At 48.0% G+C, this 20177-nt stretch overlaps 1 protein-coding gene across 1 annotated transcript; it reads right to left on the reverse strand.

Annotated features, from left to right (window-relative positions):
• Positions 1–6681: 6681 nt before the first annotated feature.
• On the reverse strand, positions 6682–19717 carry LOC145361047 (keratin, type I cytoskeletal 19-like). The gene is made up of 8 exons (XM_080216602.1): positions 19121–19717; positions 16342–16424; positions 15495–15651; positions 13645–13806; positions 12252–12377; positions 9707–9927; positions 8669–8730; positions 6682–6995 (listed from the first exon to the last, which is right to left on the reverse strand). The coding sequence occupies exons 1-8, from the start codon at positions 19526–19528 to the stop codon at positions 6967–6969; spliced, it is 1248 nt and encodes a 415-aa protein (XP_080072728.1). The 5' UTR covers positions 19529–19717; the 3' UTR covers positions 6682–6966.
• Positions 19718–20177: the final 460 nt, after the last annotated feature.

Consider the following 20177-nt stretch of genomic DNA (forward strand, 5'->3'; position numbering starts at 1 on the left):
GATCAGAGGCCGAATGCCCGTGACCGCACACATGAGGACAGCCTCAACTGGGATCTTGGGTTCATGTCACATTATCTGTAACCCCCACGACTTGCCTGAGCTTGCAAAATCTCACTAACTGTCCTGTCTGGAGACAATACACATCTCTTTAACTTTGCGATGTGATATATCAATACTTGTGGTGCGACTGTTTATCACGGTACAGTGGCTAGCACTGCTGCCTCACGGCACCAGGAACCCAGGTTCGATTCCGGCCTTGGGTCACTGTGCGGAACCTGCACATTCTTCCCGTGTCTACATGGGTTTCCTCTGGGTGCTCCGATTTCCTCCCATAGTCCAAAGATGTGCAGGTTAGGTGGATTGGCCGTGCTAAATTGCCCCCTAGTGTCAGGGGGATTAGAAAGGTAAATAAGTAGGCGTTATGGGGATAGGGCCTGGGTGAGATTGTGGTTGGCGCAGACTCGATGGGCTGAATGGCCGCCGCCTGCACTGTAGTGATTCTATGAACTCTCCTTGGGGCCAACATTTGTCCTTCAGAAAAAAAATCCCTAAAATAGACTATGGGGTAATTATCATATTGTTTGCTCCGTGTGAGGGGTACAATGGCTACTCCTCCAAATCTTTCAATCCAAAAGGTGTTAGAAGGTCACTGGACTATAGCAAGCCAAAATGTATCATTGAATCCCTACAGTTCAGAAGGAGGCCATTCAGCCCATCAAGCCTACACCGACTCTTTGACAGAATATCTTCTCAGGCCCATTCCAACCCTGTCACTGAGGGAGTATTTGGCATGACCAATACACCCTAACCAGCACGTCTTTCGGACTGTGATAGAAAAAGAGATAGAGAATCTGGTGAACTGGTGTGGCAAGAATAATCTCTCCCTCAATGTCAACAAAACGAAGGCGATTGTCATCGACTTCAGGAAGAGTAAAGGAGAACATGTCCCTGTCTACATCAAGAAATCGCACAACACCAGGTTAAAGTCCAACAGGCTTATTTGGTAGCACGAGCTTTCGGAGCACTGCTCCTTCATCAGGTGAGTGGGAGTTGTGTTCACAAACACGGCATATACAGACACGAACTCAATTTACAAGGTAACGATTGGAATGCGAGTCTTTACAGGTAATCAAGTCTCAAAGGTACATCATTGTGAGCGGAGAGAGGGTAAGCACAGGTTAAAGAGATGTGTATTGTCCCCAGCCAGGACAGTTAGTGAGATTTTGCACGCCCAGGCAAGTCACCCTCGTAAGAATAGAATATAGCGCTTGACTCATCGATCGATGCGCCACAGTGAAAAACTGCACCAAACTCCTCAGAAGACAAACACGGGACATGATGGACAGAGTACCCTTCGTTGTCCAGTACTTCCCCAGAGCAGAGAAGCTACAACATCTTCTCCAGAGTCTTGAACATGTCACCAAGGTCATCCCCACACCCCCACTACTTGCCTTCAAACAACCGTATAACCTCAAACAGACCATTGCCAGCAGCAAACTACCCAGCCTTCAGGAGAACAGTGACCTTGACACTACACAACCCTCCCACAGCAACCTCTGCAAGATTTAAAAGAGGGGCAACCTCTGCAACACGGATGCCATCATCTCACATGAGAACACTATCCACCAGGTACATGGTACATATTCTTGCAAATTGGCCAACATTGTCTACCTGATACGCTGCAGGAAAGGATGTCCTGAGGCATGGTACGTTGGGGAGACCATGCAGACGCTATGACAACGATGAATGAACACCACTCGACTATCACCAGGCAAGACAGCTCTCTTTCTGTTGAGGAACACTTCAGCAGTCACGGGCATTCAGCCTCTGATCTTGGGGTAAACGTTCTCCAAGGCAGCCTTCACGACACACGACAGCGTAGAGTCGCTGAGCAGAGACTGATAGCCAAGTTCCACACACATAAGGACGGCCTCAACCAGGATCTTGGGTTCATGTCACACTATCTGTAACCCCCATGACTTGCCTGGGCTTGCAAAATCTCATTTACTGTCTTGTCTGGAGACTATACACATCTCTTTAACCTGTTCTTAATGCGATCTCCACTCACATTGCCTGCACTTTTAAGACTTGATTAGCTGTAAAGACTCACATTCTAATCAGTATTCTGTAAACTGAGTGTTTATATACCCTGTTTATGATCAGAACTCCCCACTCACCTGACGAAGGAGCAGCGCTCCGAAAGCTAGTGGCATTTACTCCCAAATAAACCTGTTGGACTTTAACCTGGTGCTGTGAGACTTCTTACTGTGTTTACCCCAGTCTAACGCCAGCATCATTTGTAATCTATGCCCCGATTGATAAAGGTGAGCGTGCCTTATGCCTTTTTCACCAGCCTAATAGCCGTCTTTCTGCCTTCAGAGATCTATGGACAAACATGCCAAGGTCCCTTTGTTCTTCAGAACTTCCTAGAAATTTGAGTTCTGTCAGTGCCTTCTAAAGGTAGAGATCCGGTGGAGAAAAATACAGGTTTTTATTAAGGGTGCGGCAGATTTTGGGGCAGGTAATGGAGATGTTTTGTTTATTGTCCTCTTGCTAGCTGGGACTTGGGAAAGCATTCCTTCTTCCTGCCTTATACTTACATTCAGTTAGTTACGTTAGAGTTTATTTATTAGTGTCACAAGTAGGCTTACATTAACACTGCAATGAAGTTACTATGAAAGTCCCCTAGTCGCCACACTCCAGCGCCTGAGGGAGAATTTAGCACGGCCAATGCACCTAACCAGCACGTCTTTCGGACTGTGGGAGTAAACCGGAGCACCCGGAGGATAAGACATGGGGGAATCACCGTGCAGTGAATGAATGGATAAAGAGAGCACAGAACCTCAACACATTGATGCCCTGACAGAATGTACTGGGAAATTATCTCCTGTTTAATTAGAAGCATCCGTCTTTTGAAATGATGGCAGCACTAATCAAACTCATAGGATTAGATACTGTTGGCCATTTTTTTATCTGGTTTAACCCAGCACGGGTCACCCCAGATTGATTTGATTTCTTATTGTCACGTGAATTCGTGAAAAGTATTGTTTCTCGAGGGGATGAACAGGCGGGTAAGTGGAGCTGAGTCCATGAAAAGAACAGCCATAATCTTATTGAATGGCGGAGCAGGCTCGGTGTCAGATGAACTACTCCTGCTCCTAGATCTTATGTTCTTATCAGTGGCTGCGATTCTTCGATCCCTGATAGAGGAGGGAAGTGTTGTTGCAATTGTGTAGGGCGTTTATGAGACCACATCTGGAGTATTGTGTCCAGTGGTTAGCACTGCTGCCTCACAGCACCAGGGTGCCAGGTTCAATTCTAGCCTCGGGTTACTATCTGTGTGAATTTTGCATGTTCTCCCCATGTCTGCGTGGGTTTCCTCTGGATGCCTCAGTTTCCTCCTGCACTCCAAAGATGTGTGGGTTCGGTGGATTGGCCTTGCTAAATCGACCCTTAGTGTCCAAAGATATGCAGGTTCGTTGGATTGGCCATGGTGAGTTGCTCCTTAATGCCCAAGGTTGTACAGGTTAGGTGGATTTGCCATGTTAAATTGCCCCTTGGTGTCCAAACATGTGTAGATTAAGTGGATTGGCCATGCTAAATTGCCCCTTAGTGCCCAAAGATGTGTAGGTTAGGTGGATTGGCCATGCTAAATTGCCTCTTAATGTCCAAAGATGTGTGGGTTAGTTGGATTGGTCATGGTGAGTTGCCCCTTAGTGCCCAAAGATTTGCAGGTTAGGTGGATTGGCCATGCTAAATTGCCCCTTAGTGCCCAAAGATTTGCAGGTTAGGCAAATTAGACATGCTGTATTGCCCCTTAGTGTCCAAACATGCACAGGTTAGGTGGATTGGCCATGGTATATTGCCCCTCCGTGTCCAACGATGTCCAGATGAATGGGATTTGCATAGTAAATGCATGAGGTTATTGGGATAGGGTGAGAGGGTGGTCCTGGGTAAGACACAATGATCCTTCTGTACTGTAAGGTTTTTATGGTCGTCTATAATAACCCAGATTGGACGGCATATTACGAAATGGTGGGACGGAGAGTGTAGCCAATTGAAAGTTCAGAGCAAAGGCTCTTGGGTAAAGGACGAATTGGGAGAGGTTTAGATAGAGGGTGGGAGAAACTTCATCTGTGGGATTTCCAAAGTTAACAGATGAGGCAGAAATGACACTAACATCAAAAATTACCTTATTCTGAGATTCTTCCAAGGCCTCACTTCTTCCTTCTTCAGGCCCTGCACCCTTTAGATCTCTGCATCCCCCCGATTCCTGCCTCATCCCTAGTTTTAATCACGCCACTGTTGGAAATCCTGCGTTCATCTACCAGATTTTATTAAAATAAGGCAGGATCTGGTTAAATTTGACTGGGAACAGCTCCTTGAGGGGAAAGTCCACAGTGGGGCAGTGGGGGGGCATTCACAAAGGAACTGGGAAGAGTACAGGTCCAAAAATGTCCCCTTCAGGGAGAAATGTAGGAACAATAAGTTCAGGGAACCCTTGATGTCTAGAACAATACAGGATTGGATAAGGAAGAAGAGAAATGCTATTAGCAAGGGCAGCAGAATGGCTAGCACTGCTGCCTCACAGCACTAGGGACCAGGTTCGAGCCCCACCATGGGTCACTGTGCAGAGTTTGCACATTTTCTTCGGGGGGGGGGGGTCTGTGTGGGGTTTCCTCCGGATGCTCCGGTTTCCTCCCACAATCCAAAAATGTGTGGGTTCGGTTGACTGGCCATGCTAAATTGACCCTAGTGTCAGCGGGATTAGCAGGGTAAATGTGTGGTGTATGGGAATATGGTCTGGCTGGGACTGTGGTCAGTATAGAGCCGATGTGTCGAATGGCCTCCATCTGCATTGTAGGAATTCTATGAATTCTCAAGGGAGTCATTCAGCTGCAGTCCGAGAGGAAGTTGGAAGTTCAAGAGGGAGCTTAAGAAAGCAATAAGAAAATCACAAAAGGGGCATGAGAAAGGACTTGCGTACAAGCTTCGGGACCTGACAAAGGGGCAGCGCTCCGAAAGCTAGTGGCGTTTGCTACCAAATAAACCTGTTGGACTTTAACCTGGTGTTGTGAGACTTCTCATTCTGTTTGCCCCAGTCCAACGCCGGCATCTCCACACCTTGTTTTCTCTACAGCAGAGAAGGCTGAGGGGGGGACATGATTGAGGTGTATAAGATTATGAGGGGTAGGGACAGAGTGAATAGGAAGCAGCTGTTCCCATTGGTTGAGGGGGTCATAGTTTTCGGGGAAGGATCAGGAGATTCAGGAAGGATTTGAGAGTTTTGTTTTTCACTCAGAGGGGTGGTGGGGACCTGGAATGCGCTGCCTGGGAAGGTAGTGGAGTCTGGAAATCTTTAAAAAATATTTGAAAGAGCACTTGAAACATCGTAACATTCAAGGATATGGGATAAGTGCTGGGAAATGGGATTAGTGCGACTTTAGTGGTAGATATTGTCGGTGAGGACTCGATGGGCCGAAAGGCCTTTTCAGCACTAAAAGACCTAGACTTAAGACCAGGATTTTCCAGCCCTGCTCGCCAGTGGCATCTCCCAGTTTGGCTGAAGTTGACCCCCGCCATGGGTTGCCCCGGCTGTGCAAATTTCCATTGACCGGAAAATTTCATCGACTACCAATGTTGAGCTACCTCAGCCCTGGGTAAAACCCCCTGCAGGGAGCAGGACTGGAAGAGTCCTTCCTCAAGCTCACCTCTCTAAACATCCTCAAAACCTCATGACTTCAACCCAGAGGCGGCACAGTGGTTAGAACTGCTGCCTCACAGCGCCAGGGACCTCGGTCACTGTCTGTATGGAGTTTACTCATTGTCCTCGTGTCTGCATGCGTTTCCTCTAAGGAAGGAGGCGCTGACCTTGGAAAGGGTCCAGAGGAGGTTCACAAGACTGATCCCTGGAATGAAGAGCTTGTCGTATGAGGAACGGTTGAGGACTCTGGGTCTGTACTCGTTGGAGTTGAGAAGGATGAGGGGGGATCTTATTAAAACTTACAGGATACTGCAAGGCCCTGGATAGAGTGGACGTGGAGAGGATGTTTCCACTAGTAGGAAAAACTAGAACCAGAGGGAACAACCTCAGGCTAAAGGGACGATCCTTTAAAACGGAGATGAGGAGGAATTTCTTCAGCCAGAGAGAGTGGTGAATCTGTGGAACTCTTTGCCGCAGAAGGCTGTGGAGGCCAGGTCATCGAGTGTCTTTAAGACAGAGATAGATAGGTTCTCGATTAATAAGGGGATCAGGGGTTATGGGGAAAAGGCAGGAGAATGGAGATGAGAAAAATATCAGCCATGATTGAATGGCGGAACAGACTCGATGGGCCGAGTGGCCTAATTTTGCTCCTATGTCTTAAGGGTGCCCCGGTTTCCTTCCACAGTCCAAAGATGTGCGGTTTAGGTTGATTGGCCGTGCTAAATTGATCCTAGTGTCATGGGGATCAGCAGGGTAAATATGTGGGGCTATGGGAATAGGGCCTGGGTGGGACTGCAGTTGGTACAGACGCAATGGGCTGAATGGCTTTCTTCTGTCCTGTAAGGATTCTATGATTCAGATCATCTGTCCTGATAACTCCTGCGTGGGTGACCAATTTTGTTTCATAATGATCCGTCCCAGGAATGCCTCACTGAAGGTTATTTTTGTGATGAAATAACCACGACCACACCACCAAGTGCAGTGAAATGCTTTATTTCTGTGACTGTCATAACCTCATGCAATTAACCCATTAGCCAACAAGAGGGCTTTTTACCTAAAAGCAAGAAAGATGCCCACCCAAAGCCCAGGGAAGATGCAACCATTGCGATGGGGGTTATTCAGCAAGCAACCCAAGTTTGGGAGAAACCACACACAGAGAAAACAACTGTTTGACAGCGTAATCAGTCGTCCAAACACAGGCATAGGGTCAGCTATCTCATTCATCCAGATTCCACGATAGAACGGGGTGAATCTCGAAGGAGCTAATATGACGATGTAACGGTGCGAGTTTCTGAAAGGCAAGAAATGAAGTCATCATCAAGACATCCCTCGATCAAGATGACCCAGCGGCTTAGAAAATTTTACTCATTTGTGAAGGTGCCCGGTTACGGGGAGGGGGCGGTAGAGATGACCTGGATACAATGTTCTATCAGAAAGTCAGTGTAGACTCGATGGGCTGAATGGCCTCCTTCCACACTGTAAGGATTCTATTCTATGTCTAACCGAGTGGCATGCTAGTCCATCTTATTTCTTTATTCCTACTTCCATTGGATGTGCGTGTTGCTGCCGGACAGCGCTTATTGCCAATCCCTAGTTGCCCGAGGGCAGCTGAGAGTCAACCCCATTGCTGTGGCTCTGGAGTCACATGTAGGCCAGACCGGGTAAGGACAGCAGATTTCCTTCCCCAAAGGGACACCAGTGAACCAGATGGGCTTTTCTGACAATCGACAATGGGTCATCAGTAGATACTTAATTCCAGATTTTTTTTTACTGAATTCAAATTCCACCATCTGCCCTGGCGGGATTCGAACCCTGGTCCCCCAGAACATTAGCTGAGTTCCTGGATTAATAGTGCAGCGATAATGAAGTTTATTTATTGAAGTTTATTCATTAGATGGCAGGGGATGGGGAGGACGTGCAGACTCCACACAGGCAGTGAACCAAGCCGGAACTCCAGGATTCACTCCAGGAATTTTACCGCCCTGTCTGCCACGGGAATCGGAGTGGGCGAGGAGCACACCATGGGAAGGTCCGTTCGCCTCGGGTGGGATTGTACGGTTTCGGGACGAGCGAAGCTATAAAATCCCACCCATAGTATTTTGGAGTTATTTAAATGATACGAGTTTGAGGACAGTGTATGAGTTGGGTGGAAGGGGGAGGGCCCAGTACTAATTTCCTTCGTAGAAATCATCATAGAATCCCCACAGTGCAGAAGGAGGCCATTTGGCCCATTGAGCCTGCACCGACTACAATCCCACCCCAGGCCCTGTCCCCACAACCTCACACATTTACCCAGCTAAATCCATCTAACCAACACATCCTGGGACACTGAGGGGCAAGTTAGCACGGTCAATCAACCTAACCCGCACATCTTTGGAGTGTGGGAGGAAACCGGAGCTACCCAGAGGAAACCCACACAGACACGGGGAGAATGTGCAGACTCCGCACAGACAGTGACCCAATCCGGGAATCGAACCCGGGTCCCTGGAGCTCTGAGGCCGCCCATAGTTGCCACATTGGTTGAAGACAAGCCAAGAAAGGTTGGTACAGCTGAGGGTACAGATAGATGTGCTGAGTTTCAATGTCCAGGAACAAGGAGGGCTAGGAAATAGTCATAGCTGACCATTCACACCAAAAGTGAAATTGAGCCCAGATTGAGTTGGGATATTGGCAAATCACAGACAGTCTGTGGTCTGAGAACCCGAGTCCCTGGTGTTGTGAGGCAGCAGTGCCAACCACTGCGCCACCATACCGTCTGTGTTACTGCAGACAACACCAACAGTATCTAACAAGGTGACATAGAAGTGTACTCATCCTTTAACCTCAAATGTGACAAAAGTGATCCCGATCAAATATAAAAACACAAAACTGCCTCCGAGATGGAATTTTCTAAATTCCCGGACTAACATTTCCCGTGCGATGTTGCATCAGTGCCACTGATGCTAGTTTATACAGAACACTCACCGGTTTTTCTTGTGGTAATTACTCCTGAAGTTTCCTTTGTGTCTGAACTGGTTTGGCCGATACTATATATATAAAAAAAAGAAAATAAGATTAATTAGCAAATATTGTGGGGCTTCTTAAGAAGATGCAGCATTAGTGACTGGTCTGGGAATCGAATTTACTGTCATTCGAAGTGCATTGGAAGTGGGCATCATTGGCTAGACCAGCCTTGCACATTGCCTTTGAACAGAGTGCCTTGCTGAGCTATTTCAGAGGGGCAGTTAAGCCTCAACTACCTTGCTGTGGGTCTGGAGTCATATGTATGCCAGACTACTTAAAGTTTATTTATCAGTGTCACAAGTAGGTTTACATTAACACTGCACTGAAGTTACCGTGAAAATCCCCCAGTTGCCACACTCCGGTGCCTGTTCGGGTACACTGAGGGAGAATTTAGCACGGCCAATGCACCTAAAGTTTATTTATTAGTGTCACATATAGGTTTATATTAACACCGCAATGAAGTTACTATGAAAATCCCCTAGTCGCCACACTCCGGTGCCTGTTCGGGTACACTGAGGGAGAATTTAGCACGGCCAATGCACCTAAAGCCTATTTATTAGTGTCACATGTAGGCTTACATTAACAAGGCAATGAAGTTACTGTGACAATCCCTGCCTCCAGAGCCTGTTGGGGTACACTGAGGGAGAATTTAGCACGGCCAATGCACCCTAAACAGCACGTCTTTTAGACTGCGGAGAAAACTGGAGAATTTGGAGGAAACCCACGCAGACATGGGGAGAACATGCAGACTCCGCCCAGACAATGACCCAAGCTGGGAATGGAACAACAGGTCCCTGACGCTGTGAGGCAATAGTGTTAACCACTGTGCCACCAGGCCGTCCCGCTTGGTGGCCTGCTGTATGGGGTTATCCATTAAGTTTGGAGATTTTGGCTGAGTGGCAGATTGACCCAGCACAGGGGCGACACTACGATTGGGGGGAAAAACAGAGGGAAACTGCGCTGGAGAATTAGCAATGCCCCTTATGGACTCCGTCGTACCCAACAGCCGATCCATCCAGCAGGTTCTTGTACGTGGCAATCTCCGACTCAAGTTTCATCTTGATGCAGAGTAGCTGTTCATAATCTTTCACCTTCTGCCGCATGTCGTTTGTGATGCCTGTAAGCTCATCCTCCATTTGGGAAATGGACATTTGCAGATTCAGAAGCTTCTGCTGATACTTGTCATGGATTTCCTGAATGCAGGCTTCCAAGGAAGCATTCTGCCGATCGGGGTTGGGAAAAGAAACAGGAAGAGGACAGGTTTTACTCGAATGACCACGCGCACTGGATCCGTCAGGTCGACTCTGTGTAGAAACACCACCCTCCCCACCCCCTCCCGACTGCCCCAACACCAGCTCGGAACTTTAATTGTGGCCCCCTCACCTATGACCCATTGTCCGCACGCGACCTTGGCTTATAGAACATGGATGGGATTTTACGGCATCGCTCATCCCAAAACCGGAAAATCCCACCCAATGTCCGGGATGGGGGGGGGTGGGATTTTTTTTGAATCCCTACAGTGCAGAAGGAGGCCATTCGGCCCATCGAGCCTTCACCGACAATGATCCCATCCAGGCCCTGTCCCCATAACCTCATGCACTTACTCTTGCTAATTCCCCCTGACTCTAAGGGGCAATTTAGCACGGTCAATGCACCCTAACCCGCACATTTTTGGACTGTGGGCACTCGGAGGAAACCCACGCAGAGACGGGGAGAATGTGCATGCTCCGCACAGCCAGTGACCCAACCCGGGAATCGAACCCAGCTCCCTGGCGCTGTGAGGCAGCAGTGCTAACCACTGTGCCACCATGCCCGATGGATGTTAAAATTTCAGCCCATGCATCTGATCGTGACTGATCAGTGGCATCAGTGTTTTTACCCTTCAAGGATATTGGAAGAATCCAGGGTTGAGAGAGTAAGGCCAGGATTCTCCAATCTCACCCACGGCTGGGATTCTCCAGTCCCGCTGCAGTGAATGGAGACTTGTCCAAGCACTCTTGTTGGCAGCGATGGCAGGGCGTGCCAAAGCAGTGCAACCCGGAGCCTTATGACTTATGCCTTCAATGTAGTGACTGGCCAATAAACCACTTCCAAGACAATTTTGGCTTTTGAGCAAGATACCCTCAACTATGACAATGTTGTCCAGGGCCAGAATATTTCCCCAAGTTCCTGCTGGTGGAATCTTCCAGTCCCACCGATGGTGACCACCCATCCATGTGGTGGGTTCCCCAGTCCTGCAAGCAGGTGAACGATGCAAAACGCCAATCAATGGGCCTGGAAGATCCTAGGGCGGGTGGGTGGAGGGGGAGAGTTAACTGGCAAAGGAACAGAGATAAACAAATAGCTTGTATGTTTTGAATACCCTGACTATATGTGGACTACACATAAGGTGATATTAAGACAGACAATCAAATCTTTGATCAAACAAGTAGGTTTTAAGGAGTGTCTTAAGTAGGAGAGTGGGTTTAAGTAGGGAATTTGGAACTCGGAACTTTCAAAGAATCCCTACAGGGCAGAAGGAGGCCATTTGGCCCATCGAGTCTGTACCAACTTTCTGACATGGCACTATGCCCAGGCCCACCTACCTACCCTATCCTCCTAACCTCATATATTAACTTTGCCAATTCTCCTAAGCCACACCTTTGATTTGATTTGATTTATTATTGTCACATGTATTAACATGCAATGAAAAGTGTTGTTTCTTGAGTGCTACACAGACAAAACATACCATTCATAGAGAAGGAAAGGAGAGAGTGCAGAATGCAGTGTTACAGCCATAGCTAGGATGTAGAGAAAGATCAACTTAATGTGAGGTAGGTCCATTCAAAAGTCTGACAGCAGCAGGGAAGAAGCTGTTCTTGAGCCGTTTGATATGTGATCTTGGGCTTTTGTATTTTTTTCCCCGAGGGAAGAAGGTGGAAAAGAGAATGTCCAAGGTGCGTGGGGTCCTTAATTATGCTGGCTGCTTTTCTGAGGTAGCAGGAAGTGTAGGCAGAGTCAATGGATGGGAGGCTGGTTTCTTTGGACACTAAGGGGCAATTTAGCACGGCCAATCCACCCTAACCTGCACATCTTTGGATGTGGGAGGTAACTGGAGCACTCAGAGGAAACTCACACAGACACGGGGAGAAAGTGCAAACTCCACACACAGACAGAATATTCACCCGAGGCCAGAATCGAACCCGGGTTCCTGGCGCTGTGAGGAGCAGTGCTAACCACTGCGCCACTCTGCCATCCCCATGGACGCTAAAGACCAGTGTTTGGAGTGACTGAAATCACGGGTGTGCAGGAAGCTGCAATGGGAGGAGTTCAAATATCTGGGGGCTGGAGGGCTGGTGGACGATTTTCAGCAGTGGGAAAGGGGGTTGTGGAGGGTGGGGAGGTGGTGGTGGGGGTGGGGGGTCGGGGGGGTGGGTGGGGACCCCATTGGGATTCCAAAACCACAAGCCATTGTAGCCAATGTGCAGTGGGGCCCCATTCAGGTGCGACATGAAGCAGGTTTGTGCAGCAAGGAGGGAGATCAGGTTGAACAGACTTTACTTACCCCACTGGAGAGGGAGTTGAACTCAATCTCGAGGGGCTGGAGCTGTTTGCGTAGTTCCTCAACCTGGAGTTTTGCATTCTGCACGGCCTCATTGACCTGAACAGTCTGCTTGGCTTGGGATTCGATCTTCAAAGAGAAAGAAACTTGCATTCAATAACAACTACTCACATATCTATCAAGGAATTGGGATTTCTTAAGCTAATGAAGTGTTAATTTTTTATTTCTGCATCCCTGTGTTCCAACACAGTCCTATACCGATGGAAATCTTACCTATTGACTCTGTGGAGTAACCACTGGAGGTGGGTGAGTGGCCAGAGAAGAAAACACCAACACCAGGTAATGCAGGTTTCAGAGCAGAGATCCCGAACGACATGGAGAAATCCTTCAGCATTAGCAAGTCCAGTAAACCTTACTCTACAGCCCGTTGTCTGCGGAAATGTCACACCCTCAAACTTATTGTCAATCCTAAGTACATGACTAACCATGTCAATCACTCCCAACAGTAATGTTGGCTACTGCAGTGTCCAGAGAATGATTTGATCTGTAGATTACCTACAGTACAGAAGAGGCCATTCAACCCATTGAGTCTGCACTGACTCTCCGAAACAGCGTTCCACCCAGGCCTTCCCCTCCGCTCTATCCCCATGGCCCCTTGCATTTACCATGGCTAATTCACCTAACCTACACATCTTTGGACAGTAAGGGGCAATTTAGCATGATCAATCCAATTAACCTACACATCTTTGGACACTAAGGGGCAATTAAGCATGGCCAATCTGTATTTAAAGTTTATTTATTAGTCACAAAAGTAAGGCTTACATTAACACTGCAATGAAGTTACTGTGAAATTCCCCTTGGCGCCACACTCCGGCACCTATTCGGGTCAATGCATCCTAACCAGCACGTCTTTCAGACTGTGGGAGGAAACCGGAGCACCCAGGGGAAACATACAAACTCCACACAGACAGTGACCTAAGTTGGGAATTGAACCTGGGTCCCTGGTACTGTGAGGCAGCAGTGCTAACCACTGTACCACCCCATATCTTTGCATACTAAGGGCCAATTTAGCATTGCCAATGCACCTAACTGCACATCTTTGGATACTGAGGGGCAATTTAGCATGGCCAGTTCACGTAACCCGCACATCTTTGGACACTAAGGGGCAATTTAGCATGGCCAATCCATCTAATCTATACATCTTTGGACACTAAAGGGAGTTTACCATGGCCGATCACTCCCCGCACTGCCCCATAGATAGCCCGACAAAACGGTTCACAGATAAGTAAAGACCTTGAACCCAAAGTTTGGATCAACCCTCTATTCAGATCCTGGATTTGGAATTTATTCTGGAGTGTGAGGATATGAAGATGCAATATTGAAAGAGGAATCTCACCTGTACTTTGTACCAGTTATCGAGCTCTTCTTGATTCTTCTTGCAATATGCTTCATATTCATCTCGCATCTTCTGCAGTTGCTTGGAAAGGTCAACGCCGGGTTCTGCATCGACATCCACGCTGATAGTACCGGCCACCTGTTGTTTCAGCTGAGCCAGCTCCTAAAGAAAATGCAGTGATAGCCCCTTCAGATACTGCCTCCTTGACACGTCTACTGGAATTCTTCGAGGATGTAACTTGTCGCGTTGATGAGGGGGAGCCATATGGTTTATTTGGAGAATTTCAACAAGTCCCACATAAGAGAATAACGTGTAAAATTAAAGCACATGGGATTGAGGATGTTGTATTGGGTTGGATAGAAAACTGATTGACAGACAGGAAACAAAGAGTAGAAAGATATGGATCTTTTTTCCAAGTGGCAGGCAGTGACTAGTGGGGTACTGCAGGAATCGGGTGCTGGAATTCCAGCTATTTACATATTAGTGATTTACATGAGGGAACGAAATGTAATTTCTCCAGGTTTGCAGATGATACAAAGTTGGACGGGGGGGGTGGTGAGCTGTGAGGAGGATATAGAGACCCTTCATTTGGACAAGGTGAGTAAGCAGACAAATGAATGGCAGATGCAGTATAACGGGGTTAAATGTGGGGTTATCCACTTTGGTAGCAAAGGCAGATTATTATTTCAGTGACCCTAAATTAGGACAGGCTGATCACCCTCTGGGTGAGGACATTTCCCCTCATCTCTGTCCAAAACAGACTACCCCGGTATCCTCAGACTGTGAGCCTTCACCCTCACAGGGATGCCCCCACCATCGGCAACATTGTGCCTTGTCAAGACCTCTTAGGATTTTTTAGGTTTCAATGAGATTCCCCTCACCACCCCCCATTCTTTTGTCCTTCAGCAATGTACTAAGAGACCTAGGTGTCCTCAGACACCAGTCACTGAAGGTAAGCCATGCAGGTGCAGCAGGCGATGAAGAAGGCAAATGGTACGTAGGCCTTCACAGCAAGAGGATTCGAGTACAGGAGCAGGGATGTGTTGTTGCAATTATACAGGGCCTTAGTGAGGCCACACCTAGATCAGTGCATGCAGTTTTGGTCTCCTTATCTGAGGAAGGATGTTCTTGCCCTAGAGGGAGTGCAGAGAAGGTTTTCAGACCAATTCCTGGGATGGTGGGACTGGAGAGCTTGAGTTGGTTAGGATTATATTTGCTGGAGCTTCAGAAAAATTGGGGGGGGGAGGGAATCTCAGAAACCCATAAAATTCTAACAAGACTAAATAATATTCCTGATGGTGGGGGTGTCCAGACCAGGGGTCATAGTTTGAGGATACAGGGTAGGCCACTTAGGACAGAGATGACAAGAAATTTCTTCACCCAGAGAGTGGTGAGCCTGTGGGCCAGAGAAAGTAGTTGAAGCCAACACATTATATGCTTTCAAGAAGCCATTTGATATAGCTCTTGGGATGAAGGGGATCAAAGGATATGGGAGAAAGGTGGGATTATAGTCTTGAGTTGGGAATTCAGCCATGATGATGATGAATGGTGGAGCAGGCTCGGAGGGGCAAATGGCCTCCTCCTGCTCCTTTGTTTCTTGCCTTCTAGATACTTACAATATCCTTACTACCAGGTGCACATAAAGCTATTCCAGACAATGTTGAGTTTGTACCATCATCGAACACAGAGCCATTATGCGATGGGCTTAACATTGCCCCTGAAATCAATGTTACTCAATGATGAACCTTGGTGGAACTCCGACCCCCCCACCCCCCCGTGACGCTTGGGCATCGGTACCGCACCTCAAATGACTAAATTAATGCAGGACAGGAGCTCAACCCCCAGCTTACTTCTTCATGGTTTTTCTTTAGATAAGCAAGCTCATCATTTGAGGCTGCAATTTCGCTTTCCAAATCCTTGTAGTTCCGAATATATTCATCTTTCAGCGCTTTCAGGTCTGCGATATCAGCTTCCACAGATTGCCTGATGTAGAGTTCATTTTCAAACCTAATTCGACAATACAAAAAAAAAGAACAATTGGTTCAATTCGAACAAGAATTGCAACAGCAGCTAATCAGATCCACATAGAATCCCTACAGTGCAGAAGGAGGCCATTCAGCCCATTAAGCCTGCACCGACAACAATCGCATCCAAACCCTATCCTGTAACCCAATGTACATACCCCACTAATGTCCCTGACTCTGTAGGGGAATTAAGCTTGGTCAATCCACTAATTTCCACATCTTTGGACACTATGGGGCAATTTAGCATGGCCAATCCACCTGACCTACACATCTTTGGACACTAAGGGCAATTTAGCATGGCCAATCCAGCTAATCTTCACATCTTTGGACACTAAGGGGCAATTTAGCATGGCCAATCCACCTGACCTGCACATCTTTGGACACTAAGGGGCAATTTAGCATGGTCAATCCCTCTAACCTGCATATTTTTGGACACTGAGGGGCAAGTTAGCATGGCCAATCCACCTAACCTGCATATCTTTTTGAATGTGGGAGGAAACCGGAGCACCCGAAGGAAGCCCATGCAGACACGGGGAGAACATGCAGATGCCACGTAAACAGTCACCCAAGACCGGAATTGAACCTGGGTCCTTGGTGCTGTGAGGCAGCAGTGCTAACCACCATGCCGTCCTGTGACAAAATTATAAGATAAAAGAGAAGAAATAACACATACTTATTTTTGAAGTCCTTTGCTGCGAGAGTGGCATTGTCGAGGTCCAGAGCCAAGCGGGCGTTGCCAAGGTGAAGGGCCAAAATCTAAAGTCAAGAACACAAAGATGTAAAGTCCTACAGTGTGCTGATTTGAAGCAATCTAATGATTTCTGAGTAAAATGGTGTCTAATTGGTGCTGGAAGGCAGGAGTGTGTATGGATATGCATTATATTTGTTCATTTTATCACAGAAATCTGTGTCTGTGTTCTATGAAATGTTTCATGAGACTGTGACAGAGCCATTGGTATTAGAGTGGGCACTCTGATCCATTTCTCATGCGCAAGTCATGGCTATATAACATTGTGCTTTTTCTCAAACACACCCAATTTCTAATCAGGCGTTCTAAGAGAGCATCATCTTCGAGTGGCTGGGTGAGGAACAAGAGGGGATTCTTGATGATGGGCAGCAGAATGGCACAGTGGCAAGCACAGTGACCACCTCTCCAATTGGCATTGCAGGGACCTGGGTTTAATTCCGGCCTCAGGTCACTGTCTGTGCGGAGACTGCACAATCTCCCCGTGTCTGCATGGGTTTTCTCCGGGTGCTCCAGTTTCCTCCCACAGTCCAAAAATGTGTGGGTTAGGTGCACTGGCCATGTTAAATTGCCCCCTAGTGTCCCAGGATATGTGGTTTAGAGGAATTAGCAGGGTAAATATGTGTGGTTGTGGTGTGGGGCTTGGGTGGGATTGGCCATGCTAAATTTGGCCATGCTAAATTACCCCTTAGTGTTCAAAGATATGTAGGTTAGGTGGATTGACCTTGCTAAATTGCCCCGTAGTGACCAAAGACTAGGTGGATAGGTGGCTTGGCCACGCTAAATTGCCACTTAGTGTCCAAAGATATGTAGTTAGGTGGATTGGCCATGCTAAATTGTCTGTCCCTTAGTGTCCAAAGATATGTAGGTTAGATGGATTGGTCATGCTGAATTGCCCCTTTGTCCAAACATATGTAGGTTAGATGGAGTGGTCATACTAAATTGCACCTCAGTGTCCAAAGATGTGTAGGCTAGGTTGATTGGCCTTGCTAAATTGCCTCTTGGTGTCTAAACGTGCGCGGGTTAGATGGATTGGCCATGCTAAATTGCCCCTTAGTGTCCACAGATGTGTAGGTTAAGTGGATTGACGTTGCTAAATTGTCCCTGAGTACCTAAAGATGTGCGGGTTAGGTGGATTGACGTTGCTAAATTGTCCCTGAGTGTCTAAAGATGTGCGGGTTAGGTGGATTGACGTTGCTAAATTGTCCCTGAGTGTCTAAAGATGTGCGGATTAGGTGGATTGGCCATGCTAAATTGTCCCTGAGTGTCCAGAGATGAGCAGGTTAGGTAAACCATCCTCAATGTCCCTGAGTTGGGATGAGGAGAAAAAGGTTAAGCAGTTAGTTTCCTTTTTTTGGAGCTGAGAGGTGGACATGTTAGCATTCTAGAATAATCCGTGTACCATGTTGCTGGTGGGAGTGGGTACCTGGCCTGGGTATGAAAGGGAACATGAATGCACTGCTGAGAGTGCAAATCGGTTTCACAATATCAGGAAAATATTGAATCACCATCTTCTTTCATAGAATTTAAGTTTGTGACAATATCCTGCGGTATTGTTGACAAGAAAAACAAATAAATAAAGTAGGCAATCGCCGGAATCCTGCTGTCCCGCCCAACACGGGAATCAGAGCGGGCGAGGGGCGGACAATGGGAAGGTCCATTAACCTCGGAACGGGGATTTCCGGTCTCGGGTCAAGCGAGGCTGGAAAATCCTGCCCAATGCTTCAAGAGTTTTGGCAATTTTAAATCCTAGTTAGAAAAAAGATTCCAGGCATGTTTCCAAGATTTAGTCATTACAGTCACTCAATAGTTAATAAAACGGACCAGTAACTTCATGACAATGCCCTTTTCAGATCTGACACCGTACGTCAGGATTCAGTAGCAATGCTAAGACTCTTATTCAAATTTATAGAACTCCCCCCCCCCCCCCACACACCTCCCCCTATCCCAGCTGGGTGAGAGATGGTCAGCAAACAGATTTGGATCTTTCAGGAGTGTTGCTGAAGGTAGAGTCCGCTTTAAGGCTGTAGATATCTTGCAGTTCGACTGCGCAGAGTCATAGCCAATTCCCTGATTCATACGGAAGGTTCATGTTTCCAATACAGGCGGCACGGTGGTTAGCACTGCTGTCTCACAGCGCCAAGGACCCAGGTTCGATTCCTGGCTGGGTCACTGTCTATGTGGAGTTTGCACATTCTCCCCGTGTCTGCGTGGGTTTCTTCGGATGCTCCGGTTTCCTCCCACAGTCTGAAAGACGTGCTGGTTAGGGTGCATTGGCCGTGCTAAATTCTCCCTCGGTGTACCCGAACAGGCGCCGGAGTGTGGCCACTGGGGATTTTCACAGATAATTCATTGCAGTGTTAATGTAAGCCTTACTTGTGACACTAATAAATAAACTTTGGCTTACATTAACACTGCAATGAAGTTACTGTGAAAATCTCCTAGTTCTGGCACCTGTTCGGGTACACTGAGGGAGAATTTAGCACGGCCAATGCACCCTAACCAGCACATCTTTCAGACTGTGGGAGGAAACCAGAGCACCCGGAGGAAACCCACGCAGACACAGGGAGAATGCGCAGATTTGGTGCAGACAGTGACCCACGCTGGGAAGCAAACTCTTGTCGCTGGCGCTGTGAGGTGGCAGTGCTAACCACTGTGCCACCGCGCCCCCTCCCCACAACAAGACTGCAAACTGGTTGACTCTCACCTGCTCCCTCAGTGGTTTGATCACAGCATCGTAAGTAGAATAGTCAATCCCTGTGATGGCCTTTCCGACATGGAACTCTTTGAGCTGCAGTTCCAAGCTGTTGTTTGCCGTTTCCAGGTCTTTGACCTTCTGCAGGTACTCAGCAAGGCGATTGTTCAGATTGATCATGGTTTGCTTTTCATTGCCCACCAGGCTGCTGGACAATCCCGACAAGGACATTCCCGAGGACGAGCCTCCCACAAACCCCCCGGCGCTGGACCTGGCCGAGCCCATTCCCAATCCCATTCCCATTCCCAGCCCTGAGCTGAATGACGTGCTGGACCTGGATCCGCTCCCACCCAGACTGTATCTGCCTGGGCCCCCATAGGAACTCGCTGAACTCGCTGAGAATCTCACACTGCTCTTCATGGTTGGTTCTTGGTTTTACAAAAGCTTAAGGGAGGAAAAGCAAATAGCTCGCCACGGGTGTGCAAAATCTCCCTCGTGACTTGTAGTCTAGGCTACAACTTCAGGGCAGGGACTGCAAAAGTGGTGGTCTTTACTGGGAACCCCTCTAATTCCACAAGCGCCCCATTCACCTGGATCTCTGTACCTGTATTTATAAGGACAGAATCCAAGGCTGGCCCACCCACCTGTGATTCTATTGGGTTCCAACAATCTCCACTCAGATAGCAGGCTGACACTGATGTGTTCAATCCCTCCCTCCCGTTCTGTTCACTCAGCCGTGCTGAGATTAGCACTTTTGTTTGGCACAGCAACAACTAGCTTGAGGTTTAAAAAAAAACCTGTCTTGCCGCTGGAAGCACCGAAGAGGGAGGAAAGTTTATCGCTTTCTCCGGAAAAGGATGACAGGCCCGTCACTCACTCCTGGGTTGGGGTGGGTGCTGGGGGGATAGGGCGGGGGGGGGGGCGGGGGGTTGTGGGGGATGTGTGGGGTGGGGGGAGAATGCCGGGGAATTGTGGTGGATGGAGGAATGTTGTGGAAGGGGGAATGCTGGGGGAGGGGTTGTGAGGGGGAGGGGAGTGTGGGGGCGGGGGTGTGGGGGGGAGGGGTGTG

This window comes from Carcharhinus amblyrhynchos, chromosome 33 (assembly GCF_965287045.1).
Source record: "Carcharhinus amblyrhynchos chromosome 33, sCarAmb.v2.hapA, whole genome shotgun sequence".
NCBI lineage: Eukaryota > Metazoa > Chordata > Chondrichthyes > Carcharhiniformes > Carcharhinidae > Carcharhinus > Carcharhinus amblyrhynchos.

What these genes read in the sequence shown, in the direction of transcription:
- LOC145361047 (XM_080216602.1), bottom strand. Translation starts at nt 19,528, where the DNA reads ATGAAGAGCAGTGTGAGATTCTCAGCGAGTTCAGCGAGTTCCTATGGG. An exon ending in CTGGATGGATCGGCTGTTGG is followed by an intron (nt 8,731 to 9,706) that starts GTACGACGGAGT and finishes TTATATATATAG; the next exon opens with TATCGGCCAAACCAGTTCAG. An exon ending in AATTACCACAAGAAAAACCG is followed by an intron (nt 6,996 to 8,668) that starts GTGAGTGTTCTG and finishes CTTGCCTTTCAG; the next exon opens with AAACTCGCACCGTTACATCG.